Source organism: Drosophila eugracilis, unplaced genomic scaffold (assembly GCF_018153835.1).
Source record: "Drosophila eugracilis isolate 14026-0451.02 unplaced genomic scaffold, ASM1815383v1 contig_2163, whole genome shotgun sequence".
NCBI classification, from domain to species: Eukaryota; Metazoa; Arthropoda; class Insecta; order Diptera; family Drosophilidae; genus Drosophila; species Drosophila eugracilis.
The window spans coordinates 420,163-438,948 of NW_024573048.1; the positions used below are offsets into that span (position 1 = coordinate 420,163).

General features: G+C 39.9%; 3 protein-coding genes across 5 annotated transcripts; 2 read left to right on the forward strand and 1 right to left on the reverse strand.

Annotated features, from left to right (window-relative positions):
- Positions 1-118: 118 nt before the first annotated feature.
- On the forward strand, positions 119-2,179 carry LOC108103462 (WD repeat-containing protein 46). The gene is made up of 2 exons (XM_017208956.2): positions 119-1,914; positions 1,973-2,179. Exons 1-2 carry the CDS (start codon positions 238-240, stop codon positions 2,117-2,119), a joined length of 1,824 nt encoding a protein of 607 aa, XP_017064445.1. The 5' UTR covers positions 119-237; the 3' UTR covers positions 2,120-2,179.
- LOC108103461 (testis-expressed protein 10 homolog) lies at positions 2,123-4,208 on the reverse strand. The gene has a single exon (XM_017208955.2). The coding sequence runs from the start codon at positions 4,124-4,126 to the stop codon at positions 2,213-2,215; it is 1,914 nt and encodes a 637-aa protein (XP_017064444.1). The 5' UTR covers positions 4,127-4,208; the 3' UTR covers positions 2,123-2,212.
- Positions 4,209-4,960: 752 nt separating this feature from the next.
- On the forward strand, positions 4,961-18,762 carry LOC108103450 (glutamate--cysteine ligase). 3 transcript variants are annotated; one of them, XM_017208936.2, is made up of 6 exons: positions 4,961-5,126; positions 5,531-5,686; positions 15,457-16,083; positions 16,146-17,326; positions 17,392-17,573; positions 17,647-18,762. In XM_017208936.2, the coding sequence occupies exons 3-6, from the start codon at positions 15,459-15,461 to the stop codon at positions 17,834-17,836; spliced, it is 2,178 nt and encodes a 725-aa protein (XP_017064425.1). In that variant the 5' UTR covers positions 4,961-5,126; positions 5,531-5,686; positions 15,457-15,458; the 3' UTR covers positions 17,837-18,762. The 3 variants fall into 3 exon arrangements, with proteins under 3 accessions (XP_017064425.1, XP_017064426.1, XP_017064427.1); XM_017208937.1 differs by lacking the exons at positions 4,961-5,126; positions 5,531-5,686 and adding an exon at positions 13,620-13,738; XM_017208938.1 differs by lacking the exons at positions 4,961-5,126; positions 5,531-5,686 and adding an exon at positions 15,297-15,362.
- The last annotated feature ends 24 nt before the right edge of the window (positions 18,763-18,786 follow it).

The window sequence follows — 18,786 nt, forward strand, 5'->3', positions numbered from 1 at the left end:
TATCCTTTAAATATTGTCTTGTTATCGACGTGTTACTTGGTATTAAAGCTATTTAATATTTAATACTATATTATACTAAATGCCCTTAGCATAATTGAGCAAACGCCATCTGGTCTCACTGGCCAGCAGCTGTTGCTGCAAGTAAGAAGAAGCAGCACGTGCACGTTCTTGGGAAAGACGAATCAATTTTGTTTTTAATCGGTTTTTGGATTATTTACGCCTTGCTGACCCATCAATATGACCAAAACGGAGCCAAATGGCCGCACAAAAGCCAAAACGCCCATCAAACGTTACTTTGAGGTGGAAAATAACACAGAAAAGGACAATGGCGGCCTAGAACATGTAAAGCTTAAGAGCAAAAACCAACAGAATTTCACAGGCGATTTTATCAAGATGCAAAACAAAACCAAAATGCCGCGTCCCAAGAAGCCTTTGGTTAAACTGACGAAAGAAGAACTAATGTCCAGGCCTAAGAAGAATCCAATTCCCGAAGATATGCTTAATAAGTACTCACGTGGCGAGCAAGTGCAAGCGAAAGGTGTGAAAACGCGGCACTTTAAGGAGCAGCAAACGCGCAAGGAGGTGTACCTGGAATATGCCACCGAGCAGGCAGTTCGCACTGAGCTCCTGCTTCAGGAAACAGCTGGACAACTGGAGGCAGATGACGGCGAAACCACCGCCGAATTCAGGCAATCGCAAATTGCTGACAATGTAGATCTTCAGTCGTCTACTAAGCACTTTAACCTGAACATGGAATTCGGTCCCTACCAAATGAGATACACCAAAAACGGCCGACATTTGCTGCTCGGTGGTAGACGCGGCCATGTGGCCGCCTTCGATTGGGTAACTAAGCGCCTGCACTGCGAGTTCAATGCCATGGAGAGCGTCGAGGATGTCCAGTGGCTGCATGTGCCCACTATGTATGCTGTGGCCCAGAAAAGTTGGGTGTATTTTTACGACAAAAAGGGTACCGAACTACATTGCATCAAGCGACTGAACCGTGTCAATCGTCTGGACTTCCTGCCGTACCACTTCCTTTTGGCTGCCGGCAACAATGCAGGCTATGCATCCTGGCTAGACGTTTCCATTGGAGAGTTAGTGGGTAATTTCAACACGGGACTGGGCGACATACGAATAATGCGCCACAATCCCAGAAATGGAGTGCTCTGCATTGGCGGCGGACGTGGTGTGGTATCCATGTGGTCACCCAAGGTTCGTGAGCCGCTTGCAAAGCTGCTGTGCCATTCGACAGCCATGACTGCTTTGGCTGTAGACCCCAAGGGCCAGCATTTAGTCACAGCTGGTTTAGATCGTGCTGTGAAAGTGTGGGACATTCGAATGCTGGTGCACGACAAGCCGCTAACTCATTTCAAACTCCGCCTGGCTGCCAACGAGCTAGATGTCTCGCAGCGAGGTATGCTGGCGCTATCGCAGGGAACCTATCTGGAGACCTATGCGGATCTGCTTTCCGGCGGTGGCTCGGGTGACGGTACTCGGCTCCCCTACATCCGCCAACGCTGCGATGCCTTTGTCCATGGCCTCCGTTTCTGTCCATATGAAGATGTGCTCGGTGTGGCCACGGCCAAGGGCTTCCAATCACTATTAGTGCCTGGATCTGGAGAGCCCAACTTTGATGCCCTCGAAGACAACCCTTACGAGACATCCAAACAACGACGTGAACACGAGGTGCATGCTTTGCTGGAGAAGATTCCACCCGAGTTGATAACTCTGGACCCGCAAGAAATCACCGGCGTAGATGAACCCACACTACAGGAAAAGATCGATGCTAAGAGGAAATTGTTCCATGTAAAAGCACCTCGCATCAATATGAAATCCCGCCACAAAATGAAGGGTCGTGGCGGTACTGCAAAGGCGGCGCGCAACAAGCAGATCGTCAAGGATACCAAGCGCAAGGTAAGTCGGTGGTCTAGGCCTTTAGAAAACACAAATCATAAAAATTTTATGCCTGCAGGAGTTCATTGCCGAGGTGAGAGAGGCCAAGAAAAACTTGATCAAGCAGCACACAACTACAGAGAGTGCCAATGGCAAGACCAAGAAGGCACCGCGCTCCGTCTTGGACCGTTTCAAACCAAAACCAACCAAGAAACAGAAGACCTGATCGTAGTTTTTCTTAAGCAAGAGGAATATAATGTACACATTAAACTAATTTTAGAAGCTATACTCAGTGCATGTGTATTGTGGACAGCGAACGCTAGTTATACCCCATCACTGCCTTCAGGTAATCAGCAATTCGTTTGTTGTCAGCCTGCTCTGCCAGCTGCTTAGCTCCTTGCTCCAGTTTTCCATCTTTGTCCAACTCTTTGGCGTAGTAGAATAAATGAAGAACACGCTTTTGGATCTCGAACTTGTCTCCGCCTTCGGTATCCCCCGTAACCTGCAGTTTATTCAAATGATTGGTCACCTCTGAAGCATTTTGGATCAGAGCCGACATGAAGACGCCATTTAGTTGACGGCATAGTGTTGCCATGGCTCGCAAAGTGCCCTCCCCAACTGTTGGTTTCAGCAGCAACTGTGGCAGATAGCTTAGGAAAGGAGCGAATCTCTGCTCGCCACCAAAGCGGGTATATAAGTCTGAACGCTCCACTATCTCGCAGAGAAGATTCAGCACGCGAGTAGCCACGCCCTCACGAGTGGTGAATCGCTGGCCTACATAAGCCTCGATGGATGCATTCAGTAGATTAATCAATGGATCAGCTACGATGTTAAGCAGAAAAGCAGCATTTTCAAGGAGTAGCGAGTGCAGAGAAGCTACTACAGAAAGTTGCTGCTCCGGTAACAGCGAATTCAAGCGCTCCAAGCTCTGTTGCATGTAAGTAGCCAAATGGGCAAACATTTTGGCCTGTTTCTCGACGGGATTTGGAAAGAACTTACACGTCAGTTGTACAATGCCCAGATTTTGTGGCAAACAGAGTTCCCCGCCATCCTCTGGTCCTTTGTCTTTGCCTACCTTTTTGCCCGGTAAATGAATCTGTTGGTATGGAAAACGACTTCCGTCCTTGCCCAAAAAGTTAAGCATGAACTTTTGAGCGTAGTTTATCCTTAGCCAATCGCTTAGTTCGCTGATGTTATTTTCCGTTTCATGCTGTCCTATTAACGTCCAGAGAAGGATCATTAGGCTGATTACCACATGAAGACTTGCCGCTGCCTCCTGGCTAAGCAGGGGTTGTTGTTCCTGCGGCCGCACCTCCAACCAGTTGTCCTGCAGGAGAGGAAGTAATTGTTCCACGTAGGTTTGCAGTTGAGTGCCCTTTGCACTTAGTTTGGTTTCGTTGAGAACAGCGTGTATATCGCGGTTATCCTGAGGCAGGGTACGCAGTACATTGTAGTATTGCGGACGCATTATTTCGAAGTGAACCACACGGGCGATAGCAGGCTTGGAGCTCTTGGTGCTAGCTAACGTCCCGAGGATCTGCTGGAGGCGGATTAACACCTTGGTTCGCCACTTCACCGTTGTCTGTTTGCCCTGTCCCAGATTTAAAGTTAAAGTACGATTCGAGCGCTCGTTGTCGTGGCGGGCGCGGGAAATCATGTCGATGAAGTTGCCTATGATGGTGCTGGCACTCTTCTCTGCTAGAAGAGCCGGAGGTACTCGTTGCAGCAGTACGTCGAGCATGAGGAGAGAGTCTTCCTGGATGGCGGGCTGCACATGGGTCATAGCACAACGCAAGTAAGTGGTAATGACATGGAAAAAGGGCGCCACTGCATGTGGTTGCAGGGCCTCCAGCAGCACATCGAGGGTCTTGAAAGATTCCTGTCGGGCCGAACGCTCAATGTCCAATGCCCCCGCTGCAATTCCCTGGAAAAGCTCATTCAAATGTCCAATTAGATGATCCGCATTACCAGATTTTAGAGAATCGCGCACATTGCGCAGTGCATCCGTCCGGAACTTGACACTATGATGTTTTAACCGAGAAAGTGTCTCCTTTAGATTGAGCTGCCGCTGGCCACTTTCTGTGTATGAGGACTCCTTTAATTGCTCACGGATCTCGATTTTACGCACCTTGAAGTCCGTCTTGGTCACATTGAGACCCTTGGGCAGCTTGGCGCCTTTCAGCTTTACCTTTGCCTTCTCCGCCCGTAGGTTTTTCTTATGATGGCCGCCCATTTTACTATTTCTGGCGGAGATCGGGTGAGTACAATGTGCTATTCAAAATCAGCTGGCAGTTAGCGTTGCCACGTGCCTCTGTAAAATACATCTAGTAGATACCAAAAAAGAAACATTAATATTTAAACAAAATTTAAAATAAAAACAAGACATCGTATAAATGCTTTTAAGGAAAATAGTATTGTAAATCTTAGCATAAAGTCCTTATATAAATATTTGTTAATAAATTATTGTCAAATCCATTTTTGAATGGCAGATTATTATAAAGAAATCTTTTTGCTTTAAAGCTGTTTTGCAGCATTTAGAGTAAAATATCCTTGACTAAACATGTCGTTTTTAAATTTCTCAAAATATCAAACGATTTTCCATAAATCAATTTAAATAAGTTGGATATTAAGCTATACAGATTTACGAACGTACATCTCAAGATATCTGTTAAGCAATTAGGATATCGGAAATGACATTGCAAGTTGTGATGAAATTCAAATTCCAGAATGTTCCAGAATATAAAAATTAAAAAGTGGTTTAATAACTACAGAAATTTAAAAGTCGCACGAGTAGCTTTAATATAGTTTAATGTTATTCAATTTCTTTACAAGAAGTCAATATTATATTATGATTATTGAAATATTATTTTCAAATTAAACAATTTTATCATATAAAGGATTAAATAATAAATACAACAATTTAAGCAAGATAAAACCAAATAATTTCATTGTTTAATATAATAAAATAGGCAATTTAGTTAAGCAACATGTGCTACCTAGCATATTAAAATATCGATATCGGGTTGCATATCGTACTAACGCGTGGACTACCAACTTTTTTGACATTACCTCACCTGGTCACACTCAAAATTTGTATTTAAAGTGGAGCGTTTTATTGTTTTTGGCATTCGTTTGTGTTAATAAAACTGTTTACGTTGACGGAACACTTGGCGGCAAAAAGGAAACGCAATACCAAAGTCGCGTTTAACCAAACTACAAATAAATATAACACGGTAAAATCGAGTGGACTTATTGTGAAATACCCACACGCACACAAACTCACACCCGCACACTTACCACAAGTCCAATTGGAAAGAACCTTTCCGGGCGGGGGAGCACGTTTCTCGTGAATTTCGCCCCTGATTTTTTTTTAGAGATTTCTCGATCTCAATTCCGGTGGCAGCAGTATTTCTATAATTAAAACTAAAACAAAAAAAGTCAAACATTTTTTTTTTGAAAAACCTGTCCGCAATACTGTTTACATCTAAAGAGAGAGAGAGAGCAGCTGACGCCGCAGCTGTAAATTAGAGGGTGTGAAGTGAGGAAAACACGCGACCAGCTAATATAATCATTTGTTATTTTACATTTTTTGTTCTTGTAATAATAATGATAATAATTGTGAATTTAATTTCAATAGAAATACACACACAACCAAACACATACCAATAACAAAAAGGAAATTGTGAGAGCGAAAAAACAGCGGTAAATTCGGCAAATAACGTTACACAACCCCACCAAAACTGCAACAAGAGACCGTTAGACAGAGAGAAAAAGAGAGGAAGATCAAAAGCAGGTCAGTGCACATTTTTTTAATATTAGAGATAATAATATATTGTAAATATCTCGATCATTTTATTTAATATTAAGCTTTGAAGGTTTTTGTTGTGAAGTATTGATATCAAAATAATATGAAATTTCCTAAGATAAGAGCTACCTGTGGAATATTTTATATTGATTCCAAAATTTTGAGATTTTAAGAAATCTTGTTGTACTCAATTTTTTTCAGTAGAAAATTTCTAATAAGTCCAACCCTAAAGATATTATTTTATTTAAGTTAGAGTATGCTAATAGTACTCCTTATATACATAATTCCAATTGCGACTATATGCCGCCTGTATATGTATTTCTTATTAGACGACGCAACAGCTGAGAGGACACTCACCAATTGTCGCACATTCTTATTGGAACAAATACGGCAGCGTGTACCATTGCTTTTGTTTGTCTTTGCGTTTGCTTTTTGTTTGCGTGTGTGTGCTTTTGCGGCTAACTTTTTTGCCGGCAAGTTGTTGTTGCTAACGTACTTGTTGTTTTTGGTGTTTTCCCCCCGCATTTGTTGTTTTTGCTGCTATTACTGGTATTTTATTTAACACTAGTGACGCGGCAGGTTTTTTAATGATTTCGTTCAAAGGGGGTCAAAATGGCAAGGCCTTGGGCTCTGTCCGGTGGACAGCAGTTGGCAAAATATTAGGAATTATATCAAAAATTTCAGAAAAACCTTTATAAAGAACTACAATTTTTTAAGAACATAGGAAAACGTAAAACAAGTATTGTAATGATCCATAAAACATTCATTTTATAGAAAATTTCTTTAAAGCTATTATAATTTGTTAACTAGCTGATTGGTAATAATAACTTTCCATTGCAAAATATTAAATATAATAATATGCCTAACTAAAGAATATTAATAGCAATATTAATTTTCTACCTAAATCGAAAATTGATCGCTTTTAGTACTTTTGTTTGCTAATTTTATAGCCCACATTGTCAATAATTGTGTACATTTTGTAAATGCGTAATTACCAGAGCGGCCAACTACTCTGTTTTTTTTTTTTTGATTTTCTATGTTGTTTGCCGTAATTACCGGGCAATTCGATTTTAAGTATCACCCGGACTTTGTTGTTCTTGTATATATGTGGTATGTGGTTGTTGTGAACAAAGGCCTTGACATTCGTTCAATTTGATGTGCATGCGATTTACACCCATTTTTCTTGCCCTTCATTCTTTTACTTTTTTTTATTTTTGGGTGGTAAAAAAGACCTTGAGTGGAAACTTCTGGCATTCTCGTATTCTCACATTTGCCATGACCAATGTGAAAAAAACAAATTTGGACATGCAATGGGTTCCTAATCAACGATATTAGGCCCCGATATTCCGGGATTTGTCGAGTCACTGTTTGCCGGCTAAAGTGACGTCACTAGCACGCGAGCAGATTGCTCATACGCCGCGTTTGACCGAGTGTTAATGGGGTATTCCTCTCCAATTGCGTCTCAGTTAAAGATCCCCCCTCCAGTAGGAGGAATTAAAATGAACATTAGGCTATAGAAATGTTTGCCGCAATTTCACCACAATATGCAAAGCTTCCGGTGACGTAATTTCGGGATAGAGGGGATAAAAAAGGCGGAAAAGAGAGAAGCAACGTAAAAACAAAACATCATATCATTTTGCTTTCCTGATCTATCAGCATGAACATGCAGAAAATTCCCACGAATTCTACCCGTGACTCACACCGATCTACAGTGAGTATTCTATATGGTAAACCCATAAAAACTATACAACAATGAAACAATATTTGTCATTTGTCATTAGGGTAAATGGGACTATTAGAAAGTGATCCTTATGAAATTGTTTATAAATTTGTATATTATAAGAGAGCGCTGACTGTATTTCCCCTTCCCTGTCATACGCATCTCACGATCAATTACAACTGTTGTTTGATAGAGGCGTGCGAAAAGCAATCAAAGCTTTTCAATGCCTTTTCCAGTTGTTGTAAACTTTGCAATTGTTATCGAGCCATGACTTGCTCAAAGGCGTTCAACTGTAATAGGTATATGTATGTGCATATTTGATTTGTATTAGATAAATATGTTTATTACGCATAAACCGGTGTGTCCGTTCAGATAGCGCCATTTGGCCTTGCCCTAAGTTAGCCTTTATTGAGCGGCCTAATCCCAGCCATTGTCACGCACCGAAAAGCCACTTAAAAATGCCATAGGCATTGGCTACACAGAACGAAGTGTGAGGCCTTAAGTGTTTATTAATTAAAATAATATATGTCAATCACATAATATTATAATCACGAAACATAGCAGTGCAATTAACGCCTGATATCTATAGCATATCAGCATGATATTTAAAATATATATTAAAGAAATACTTTCATCATGATTTTCACAACAACAAGTAGAGATTTAAGGGCTGTTATCTATGGCTGTATAAGCGTGATATTTCGAAAATATTAATGAGGTTACTCATTTTTTATTGTTATTTTTTAAAACTTAAGTTATTTATTATTATTATTTTTCACTGTGTAGCCTTAGGCCTTGCTCTCCACCAGGTAATTGTTTGTCGATGCGCATTAGCGGCCAACTTGCTTGAGTAATCGTTTTTACAACTGTATTATTGTTATTATCTGCTTTTGCTCTTGTTTTTGTTTTTTATTTAACTGTTGTCCTCGTTTTCGTATTTAATTGCTTCTTCAGAAAAGATATATGTAGTTGTAATTAGTTAGGAATTAGGAACGGAAAATTAAGAAAATGCTTTAAAATATAATGAATTTAGACGACTTCTAAGAAGAATAGTTAAATACTAGTTGGAATACGTGTTTTATAACCTTTAAATACTTGAACATATATTGTATTTGGTAGTTTGCTTAGTTTTATGAGTTCCTAAATTATCTAAAACCACAAGCAATAAACATTGCACATAAACCCTAATGAAACCCCCTTAAGTGAAATTGTTTTTAGTAGTTTACTTCAAACCACAAGATATAATGGTTTCCTGTAAAAGCTAATTACTCTACTTTTACGTCTTTACAAGTTTTAAGATGAAACCATTAGTTATAGTGACGCAGTGAAATGAGTTAATAATAAAAACGTTGACATACTAAGTAATATTCTTCGAATAGGATAGCAGAGTTTATCGTATTCGAGTTGAGATCTCGTGACTAAGAGACTTCCAAAATACCCAATACGTTATACGATCGTAACTCAAACTTTATTACTCATCCCTCAAGTGCATTGCACCCCCCTTTCCAGTGCCTCTCGTTAATTAAGTGTCGTCGCCAGGAAATGAATTTTAGCAACCAAATGCGATAAGTTAATGTTTGTTAAACGGGTATTTTTGTTGTTCTGTTTTGTATGTTATAGCTTTGCACTGGCATTAAGTTAATTGTTTTATGATTTTAACGATTATACACAGATATACGACGACTCAAGGATTCAAATGACAAAAAGTTTCCCTTGGGAAAACACCTTCAGAACCTTTCATTTTGTGGTTACCAAATGTCGACAAACCTTACATTTTATAGAGAAACTTCGTCGAGTGTCTTGTGTTTATTTGCCCCAAATGCAAATATTAAACGGTTTTTCAATTAGCAATCTTCATTTGCTAGCAATTATACGATATGGCACAAGCCGGCAAAATTGGAAAAGAAAAACATTTGATTACGCAAAAGTATCACATGATTCACAGAAATATAAAAAAAACACTGGAGAATCGGTTGACGGATATTTCCCAGTTTCTGCTGAAGATTGTTATTATTATGTTTTAGATCCCATCCATATCTACATTGTTTTGAACCCTTTTGCCATCGAGTGCGTCACTCCTGGTTATTTGTTTGCTCTATAACTTACGCAAACTAAGCGACGGACTACTGTTGCTAATTAAACAACAACTGACAACCAATTCATATATGTTTATTTATATATATATATTTAGATATATATGTATATATATGGACACGCATTCATTTGCACAAGTGCATCAACTGGCAGCAATAACAATTAGCGAGCAACGAACAAAAAAAAAAAAATATCAAAAATGATTAAGCCATCGACGCACACGTGCTCTTGCCATTTAAAGCGTTCGAAAATTAACAAAAACGGGGCCTAAGGGGTGGCATTTTGAAATGTTTGCTAATTTGTATAATATAAACATCAGTCGTGTCTGTAGAAAGATATATTCCAGGGATATGTGCATATGTACGTATCTAAGAAAATATGCTAATAGCCAGTGCCAGCTATATAGTTCTACAGGAAAAATATAGATTAATCTTTGATTAAAGTTTATTCAGATAAGAAAGTTACTTAAGCTGAAGGGTTGTTTTAATATTAAATGCACAGTTTATAGGCATTCCACGCACTGTACACTATCGACCGGCAATCAATTAGGAAATTAATATTTATTAACTGACGTGCACGGTTCTCGTTTTTCAAATTTCTCACCAGGCGGAATTCTTTGCCCTGGTTCCCATATGCATAATACACGCCCATGCCTCCCGGGCGGGCCCCCAATACCCGGGAAACGTCCGTTACCCCTCTTCCTACGTAATGGCCCCATAATCCCTCTCGTAATCCCCATACCCTTCCCGCTGTGAGTGTCACGGCCAAAGAGAATTTATTACGTCGCAATTCAGTGCGACGACGACCGTTTTATGAGTCGTATACGTAATCTGTCCGTTATCTTATTATTTTTACTATGATGCACTTTGCGATTTCCCTCTTTTGCCTCTAAGAACTCAAAATATATTTGCTCAGCATTTAATTCATATTACGAGATTCCTAATTTAGTAAAGAATATTTCAGCTTATGAAATTCAAGAAGAAACTTAAAAAGTTTCTTCGAATTTTAGAATTTATAAAACTATAGCTTATCTGAAAACTGCTTAAGATATTGTTCTCTTTCGTTGAGATTTTCCCGTTCTCGCTGAATGGGAAATATGTGCATAGGTTTTTGTTTTCTATTTCACTTGAGGTCTGGCGACCCTGAACAACAAAAAAAAGAAAACATGGCAAAGGCATCGTGATGTGATGTGTATGTTCTGTTTTGAATTTTCTATTGCTTCTTTCCGCATTCGATTTGAAATTGTGAATGTGCACACAGAAAAAGAAATGTTTGTCAAACATTTACTTGGCATTTAAGGTATTTTGAGAAATTTCGATTTAAACGTTTTTGGTTTTACTGACAAGAAAATATATATATATATATAAAACCCTTTTTGTTTTTTAATCTCTTTAAAAAGAGGTTTTTATATTTTCTTTGTGTATTGAAACGCGGATGTTTAGATTCGCTTGGTTTCCGTTCGAGGATCATGTTCATGTGCTTTATGACTAGTGGACTGACTGCTGATTTCGCGACGCCATTGAAAACCCTTGAAAGTGTCAAAACAAAAAATCAAATTGCGTATACGCAGGGTGGTGCGCAGTCTGGGTAAACCTTCAATAGCCGAAATTTCGTGCGGAATTTCAGCTGAAATCGATAAAGCGTTGTAATCAGACTTTATTTTCCTATATTCTTCGAACATATGTCTGGTGAACTTGACTTATCAGTCAGTTATGGGATTTTCAAATTGTCTTTTAATCATTCTGTAATGTACTGCTAAATGGCTAAGAACATTAAGTGACTCATCCACTAATTGCTAGCCATTGTTTTCATAGTTGAAAATCTAACAAACACACCCGCAAACTGGTATCATATTGGCTTCGCTTACTGTTTTCATAAATGACATGGCAAAACGCAAGAAATACAAATACAAAGTGAAAAAAAAACACAAAATCATTGTGCTGTGCTGCCCTTCGACAATTTCAATTGCGTTGGTCAGGATCACAAATCAGGCATCAGAGAAACGTACACAGATTCTTGCCGAACATATAATTCAAACTATATATATTTTAACATATATGTATGAAGGCGGTGACTTTGCAATTAAGGCAAACGTGCTAAAATCAAAATTTACACATTAATTAACAGCCTCAAAAAGCTAGAAGAAAAGAAACAAATTCATAAAAGCCATATTTTATACACAAATTTGCATTTTAAATTTAGAATTTTGATGTTAATTACAAATAATTAGTTAATTTTCAGTTAAATTATTAAAAATAAATGTAAAATGTAATATGTATCAATGAAGAGAGAAAAGTTTATAATAAGTGACAGTTATGAAGTGTAAATATATTATAGACAGATTCTAAGGAAGGAATCCCAAACCCATTATATAGACGGTCTTCTTTACCTTCCAGTAATTTACCTAATCCCAAGGGAAAGATAAAAATAAAAAAGAAAATGGCATCCCGCAGCTAAATGCAATTACCAAATGAGGGGCACTTGGAGCCTCTTATCTAATCCAATACATATACCATATATAAAAAACAGGCATACACACAGAACTATGTACGAGTTGTGCAATTGAGACTTATCTAAGCGCATTTGCATCGTCGCAGTAAGTTAAACAGCGAATCAACCACCCACCCACCCTATCTTTTTTCTTATTAACTTTTCCGTACCACGAACTTAGAACTCAGAAAATCAGTAACTGAGAATCGAGGAAAATATACCCATTGATAAACCCCACAAGTGTCCACTTGAGAGCACTCCTTTACCTCCTTACCAAATCTAACGTTCCGCGTCGAAAGTTGTTGATTTGTTTTCAAGTTACCAGTCAATTGGTTGCCAGCTGTGATAGGAGAGATTCCAAGTGCAGGAATTAAGACGATAAGTATAAAGAGTTTTGGAGGCAGGAAAATAGTCATACAATCACTACATAAATAAACCACAGTCGAGTGACTGTATACTGATTGATAGAAAAGATTAATTAGCTTGTTATAATAAAATCAAATATATTGATAAGAAGCCTAGATTGGAAATACCATAAGAGCTAACACCTAAAAGCTAAGGCAATCGATATAAATATCCCTGAACTCTGAAGGCTACAATATCAAATTATCTTCAAAATAAACTGACCACCAATAAAATGTACTCAAAGATCGTGTTACCCAACTTTTTCAAAGTCTACAAGTGGTGGAAACTGGTACTTAAGAAAGTAGATATCTAATAGCTATTGGCTATATCAAATTGGCTCTAGTAGTTTTTCCTTTAAATGTTACCATTGAGATTCGACTCCAAACACCAGGTGCTCCTCCAGCCAAACATTTAACCTCCGACAAGACCAGCGTTTCTAGCGGTACTACCTGCTATTGTAGCCTCTCGTTTTCTGAGAAACTTCGGGGACATTGAATTATATACGGATTTAGAAGCTCCAAACGGACTTAAAGTCATATGATATACTATGGGCAACTGATTGAAATCTATGCGTTTCCTCTCGAACACATTGAATATTATAAAGTTGCCGAAACTTGAATGGCAGTTATTTACAATTCAGATGTCCGTTCAAGTATTTTGTGGACAAACGGCTTCCCATCGGGACGCAATCTTTATGGAACGGTGGTAAATCATCAACAAAGCCCCCAAAATCTATAAATATGTAGCCAATAACTAATATATATAATAAACCCTTCTAGACGGATTACCAGATTCGCTCAAAATGAATTCTTTTACCCGCCTGTCCGAGTATTTCTAAATATAATAAATAACTGCTCAAATAATTATAATGGCACTTGATCGTTTCGAGTACGTCCCGTGTTCCATCTATGGATCATTTATGGATTGGTATTGGGTTTGGGTTCGGGTCCGTTTTTATGACCGATCGTCGATCGTCCAGATATGAACGATTCCCACTCCTGCCCCGTGCCACCACATTTTCAGAAGTCTTCCGTTGTGTGATTTCCCCAATAAGACCCGTAAACCCATCACTGAGAACTGACGATGGATTCGGATTCGGATTCTTCGGTTCGTCGTCAACCGATCCGATCGCATCGAAGTCGCCGACATCGGCAGCGTGGCTGCTCCGTGAAAAGCTGGAGTCTGGCCGAGTATATATTTAGTCGCTGCTTGGCCGTGGAGCGACTAAAACCTTCTGGCATTTTGCAATTAAGAAAAAGAAATTGTATATTTTCATTTGCAAATCACAAGTTTAATTAACTAGTCAGCCAGATCTACATATAGTAAAAAAGGTATCCTTAACGAAAGTGAAATTAAGTGTTTTTTTTTAAAGTGATTTTATATTTAAGTTCTGGTGAAATATATTTTATTTACAGATCCTTTAAGGTAACGAAAATCTTTGAAGGATCCATAGATTTGTTAACTTATGTCTAGGAAAAAAAGAACACTACTAACAGTTAAAATTTTTTATATATCCTTTTAAAAAGGATACCCACAAGTTGTTAGATTTTCACTTTACATTTTTTATGTACTGCAAGGCATGTGTTTATATTTAAAATACAAAGCATAAAGTTTAAACATTTGAAAGATTTCGAATAGTTGAATAGTGTAAATGGTAAAACTTAGAACTTGAATTTGAAGCCACACTTGTTCTGCTTCTTCAAACTCGTTGCAAGATTGTCAGAGAATTTGTTTAATAATAGGATTCGATTTCAAAGTGGCAATCAACAGTTGCCAGCTAAAATATTGCACAATCGTCAGTCAAGAACTCGAAACTTTTGCTCCAAATAGCGATGTAATTCAGCTCGATTTTTGGCCACGTTCGGGTGATTGTTATAGGTATAATAAGTATACGCTCCGTTGGTCGTCAGTTGGCCTGACATTCTGACATTGATTACCCTGGAAGCTGGTACGGATCGGATTCCGATGAGGTGAAGTAAAGTGTTTTGGGGTGGAGTGTTTTTTTTTTTTTTTTTTTTTTTTTGGAGTGGAGTGCTTTGGTGCCGGTTGTAAATCTGCGATCTGAAATTTCCTATTCCCCCGTATGATTCAATCAGTTCGAGTGGCGCACGGCAACTTGTCGGATGCCTAAATATATACATATATATATATTATATATTTATATATATATATAAGTGTTGGGGCACACGGTTGTGGAATTATACCCAAAGGCTGCTCGCTCTACCACGTTATCAATTATTTGATTAATATTTGGTCGGTCGCACCTTATCAATTAATTGAACCAAATGTTGTAAATTGTGCGAGTGTCAAGACCAAAACAATGGCAAACAATATAAATGCACTCCAATTCCGGCACACGAATGCACTTGTGCCCTTAAGATATTACGTAGGAGAATGAAGTGATATCGGTGGAATTCGAATTCGATTTTGAAACTTAAATTCAATATCAAAACGGAGGTGGGGCATTCGGAGGGCATTGACTGGCGATCGGCGAATGCGGGGTATCAAGTACTAAGCGTGCTTGCACAGAGAAAAATAATTTTAAGTCATTCTTGACGTCTTTCAATACTTTCCATTATAAAGACCAATATATTTTGGATTTAATGATAATATTAATGATGGATACTCACAAAAGACTACATATCCAAATATCTTCGACTTGTTTTTTATCCGTGTATGGTCAAGTCATATTGTTTATGCAATCGCAATGAAAATGCAAATTACAAATTGAAAATGCATCGAGTGCAGCTTTCTATGTTTCGAATGCGATTGCACAATGTTCGAGTCGGAATGAAATCGGAGAGGAGGTTAAAGAGGGTTGCTATTCCGGGTGATAATGGCGCAGTAGTCGTAGTAGTCTGTCCCAGACGTCACACCGGATCGGTTTAGATCGAAACGGAACGGATCGGCAGGGTCTGATCGGGGCAGGGCAGGGAATAAAATCAAAATTTATAGGTATTTTTTTATTTACCTTACTAGATATTAAATCAAAAAGAAGTATGACGAACCTGAAATAATTTGTATTATAATTTTTTTTATATTTTTGCAGTAATGGGTCTATTGAGCGAGGGCAGTCCACTCTCCTGGGAGGAAACCAAGGCACTGGCGGATCATGTCCGTGAGCATGGCGTGAATCAGTTTATAAACTTGTACCACAGACTGAAGGATCGTCAGGGTGATATTCTCAAATGGGGTGACGAGGTTGAATACATTATCGTAAAATTTGATGAAGAGCAGGGTGTGGCTCGAGTGGCTCTGCGTGCCCAGGACTTGCTTGCTAAACTAAATGAAAAGGAATTGGCCGATCCCAAGGGTGTCAAGTCACTGTGGCGTCCGGAATATGGAGCCTATATGATTGAGGGCACACCTGGAAAACCATTTGGCGGCCTGATGGCCCATTTTAATCTGGTGGAGGCCAATATGCGCTATCGTCGTGAAGAAGTCACCGAGTTGTTAGCCAAGGACGAGTGCGTCATGTCCATCACGAATTTCCCACGCCTGGGCGCCCCAAATTTTACCTACCCATTGGCTCAGCCACGTCCCGAGGATCCTCTTAGTTCAGCGCGCTCCTTATACTTCCCGGATGAGGCCATCTTTCCGGGTCATCCGCGTTTCAAAACCTTGACTCGTAACATTCGCAAGCGACGTGGTGAAAAGGTCTCCATTAAACTAAAAGGTAAGTGTATTTTATTTTTCTTACAAATACTTTGAAATAACTAACTTATTGCATTTTTGCAGTTTTCAAGGATACAAAGACCAAGTTGCCAGTGGAGGGTGCACCGCCTGGAGAGCCAGATGTTGTGCTTTTGGACGCTATGGGTTTCGGCATGGGCTGCTGTTGCTTACAACTGACCTTCCAGGCCTGCAACATCACCGAAGCGAGACGCCTCTACGATCAGCTTGCTCCCCTGTGCCCGATCATGTTGGCTTTGACAGCCGCATCGCCCATTTACAGAGGCTATCTGACGGAGTCGGATTGCCGCTGGAATGTGATCAGCTCCTCGGTGGACTGTCGCACGGAAGAGGAACGTGGACTGGCACCGCTTGATAAGCAAAAGTTCCGAATCGCCAAGTCCCGTTACGATTCCATCGATTCTTATTTGTCGCCCGAGGGTGCCAAATACAACGATGTACCGCTCACCTATGATGAGGCGGTCTACAAGCGTTTGGTGGAAGGCGGTATTGATCATCTGCTGGCTCAGCATGTGGCCCATTTGTTCATCCGCGACACAGTGTCGCTGTTCAGCGAAAAGGTGCACCAGAACGACAAGGAGGATACCGATCATTTCGAGAACATTCAATCCACCAACTGGCAGACCATGCGCTTTAAGCCACCGCCACCAAATAGTTCCATTGGCTGGCGTGTCGAGTTCCGACCTTGCGAGGCTCAGATCAGTGATTTCGAGAACGCTGCCATAGTTTGCTTTGTGGTGCTGCTCACCCGTGTGATCCTGTCCTACCAGCTGAACTTCCTTACGCCGATCAGCAAGGTGGATGAGAACATGCAGACAGCACAAAAAAGAGATGCCTGTCGCAAGGAGAAGTTCTGGTTCCGCAAATCCTCGAAGACTACCGAGCAAAGAGCAGCCAAGGCTCAGGCTCAGGCACAGGCTCAAGCTCATGCTCAGACCAATGGCAAGGCCACCTTGAACGGCAATGGACTGATCAATGGTAATGGCAGTGAGAATGGGGACCAAGACGAGCAACAGCCTCTGACTAACGGTTCGGCCAAGATGAACGGACACGGCAACACAAATGGCACTAATGGTACCACCAATGGTACCACCAATGGCACCACCAATGGCATCAATGGATCTAATGGATCCTCTAATGGCGCAGATAGTGATCACACTGACACCGATGACGAAGAGAACGAGCTATTCCAACTGCTGTCAATCAATGAGATCTTCAATGGAAAGGTAAGAGTCGAAATGTTTACTTAATAAAGAAGTTTAAAAACTTATTTAATGTTTTCCGTTCATAGCCCAACGTGTTTCCCGGTCTGGTACCATTGATCCGTAGCTATTTGCAGTCCATGGAGGTGGACACAGATACGCATTGTACCATTGAACAGTATCTTCGCTTCATTCAAAAGCGTGCCGCCGGTGAATTGATCACCACGGCGACTTGGATGCGCGAGCAGGTGCTTAGTCACCCGGACTACAAGTAAGTCGGATCAAAAATAAAAATATATTTTTGAAGATAAACTAATCCGATATCTATATTTTGTATTGGCCAGGCAAGATTCTGTGGTTAGCGAGCGCATCAACTACGATCTGCTGAAGCGCATCCAGGGCATCCAGGAGGGCAAGCAGGTGGAGCCGGCTCTGCTCGGTCAGGGCTATCATTCCAAGACGAAGACGAAAGACTTCATTCCGCCGGCGCTGCAGAAGCAGCTGGCCAAGAACGGCTGCTGCGAGGAGAAATGATCGAGGAGCGCGTTGCGGACACGTCCAACGCAGCCGGCCGGTGGCCGGCGCATGTGATTTGGGTTTTGTGGGTCCGTTTGGATGTAGTGCGGCATATGTTGAGGGCAAAGACAAAGGCAACGGCAAAACGAAACGGAATGGATACGATACGGATACGGAGCAACATTTATCAATATTATTTTTATAGCATAATTTAAAACGGATTAACAATTAGCGTGCACCAAGATCCTAATTGTGGACAAATGTTTTGTGGCCGTGCGTGGCCTTTAGAAATGAAAGGCTGTCAGACAGGACGAAGAAGGAGGATGGATTATGAAAAATGGTTATGAGGCACATGAGGATTTTCCAGTAAGGGTCCCCAGCCAGCCATGTTATCCTCCTCTTTAACTGGTTCTCGGTCATCGTTTCGATGGGATTTCTGGATCGTCGAGCCCTCGATCACGACAGATTTGCAATAGTTAAATAGAGAACAAAGAAGTGAGAGCTATGAAATCTACTATATATACCAACGTGAAGAACTACAACAACATAAATCTCAACCAAGTGCCGTTCCACAAGACCTACAAAAAATATGAATACAGATAGTTCAAAACGAGGCAAGGTTAAAATGTATTTCTGTTTGTTTTCGTTTACATCATATATATTTATTATATTATTCCTATTTTTATAAATGCAAGTACAATGGAAAGTTGTTTATTTTTTTTTTAATTGATATATTTACACACACACACGCGAAACACACATATGTCTAAAAGTGGCCTGCTGTTATTAAACTAGATATGATAAGTATAACTAAAAAAACAACACCTGTGCTATTATAATTTATTGTGTATGTGATTGTTTCAACATTATTATACGATTATGATTTATTGTGACCACTAGCAAGCAAATAAACGGAAAAAATTGTTGAATCTTTAAACTAAAAAGTATTGGGTCGTCTAGGACTTAGG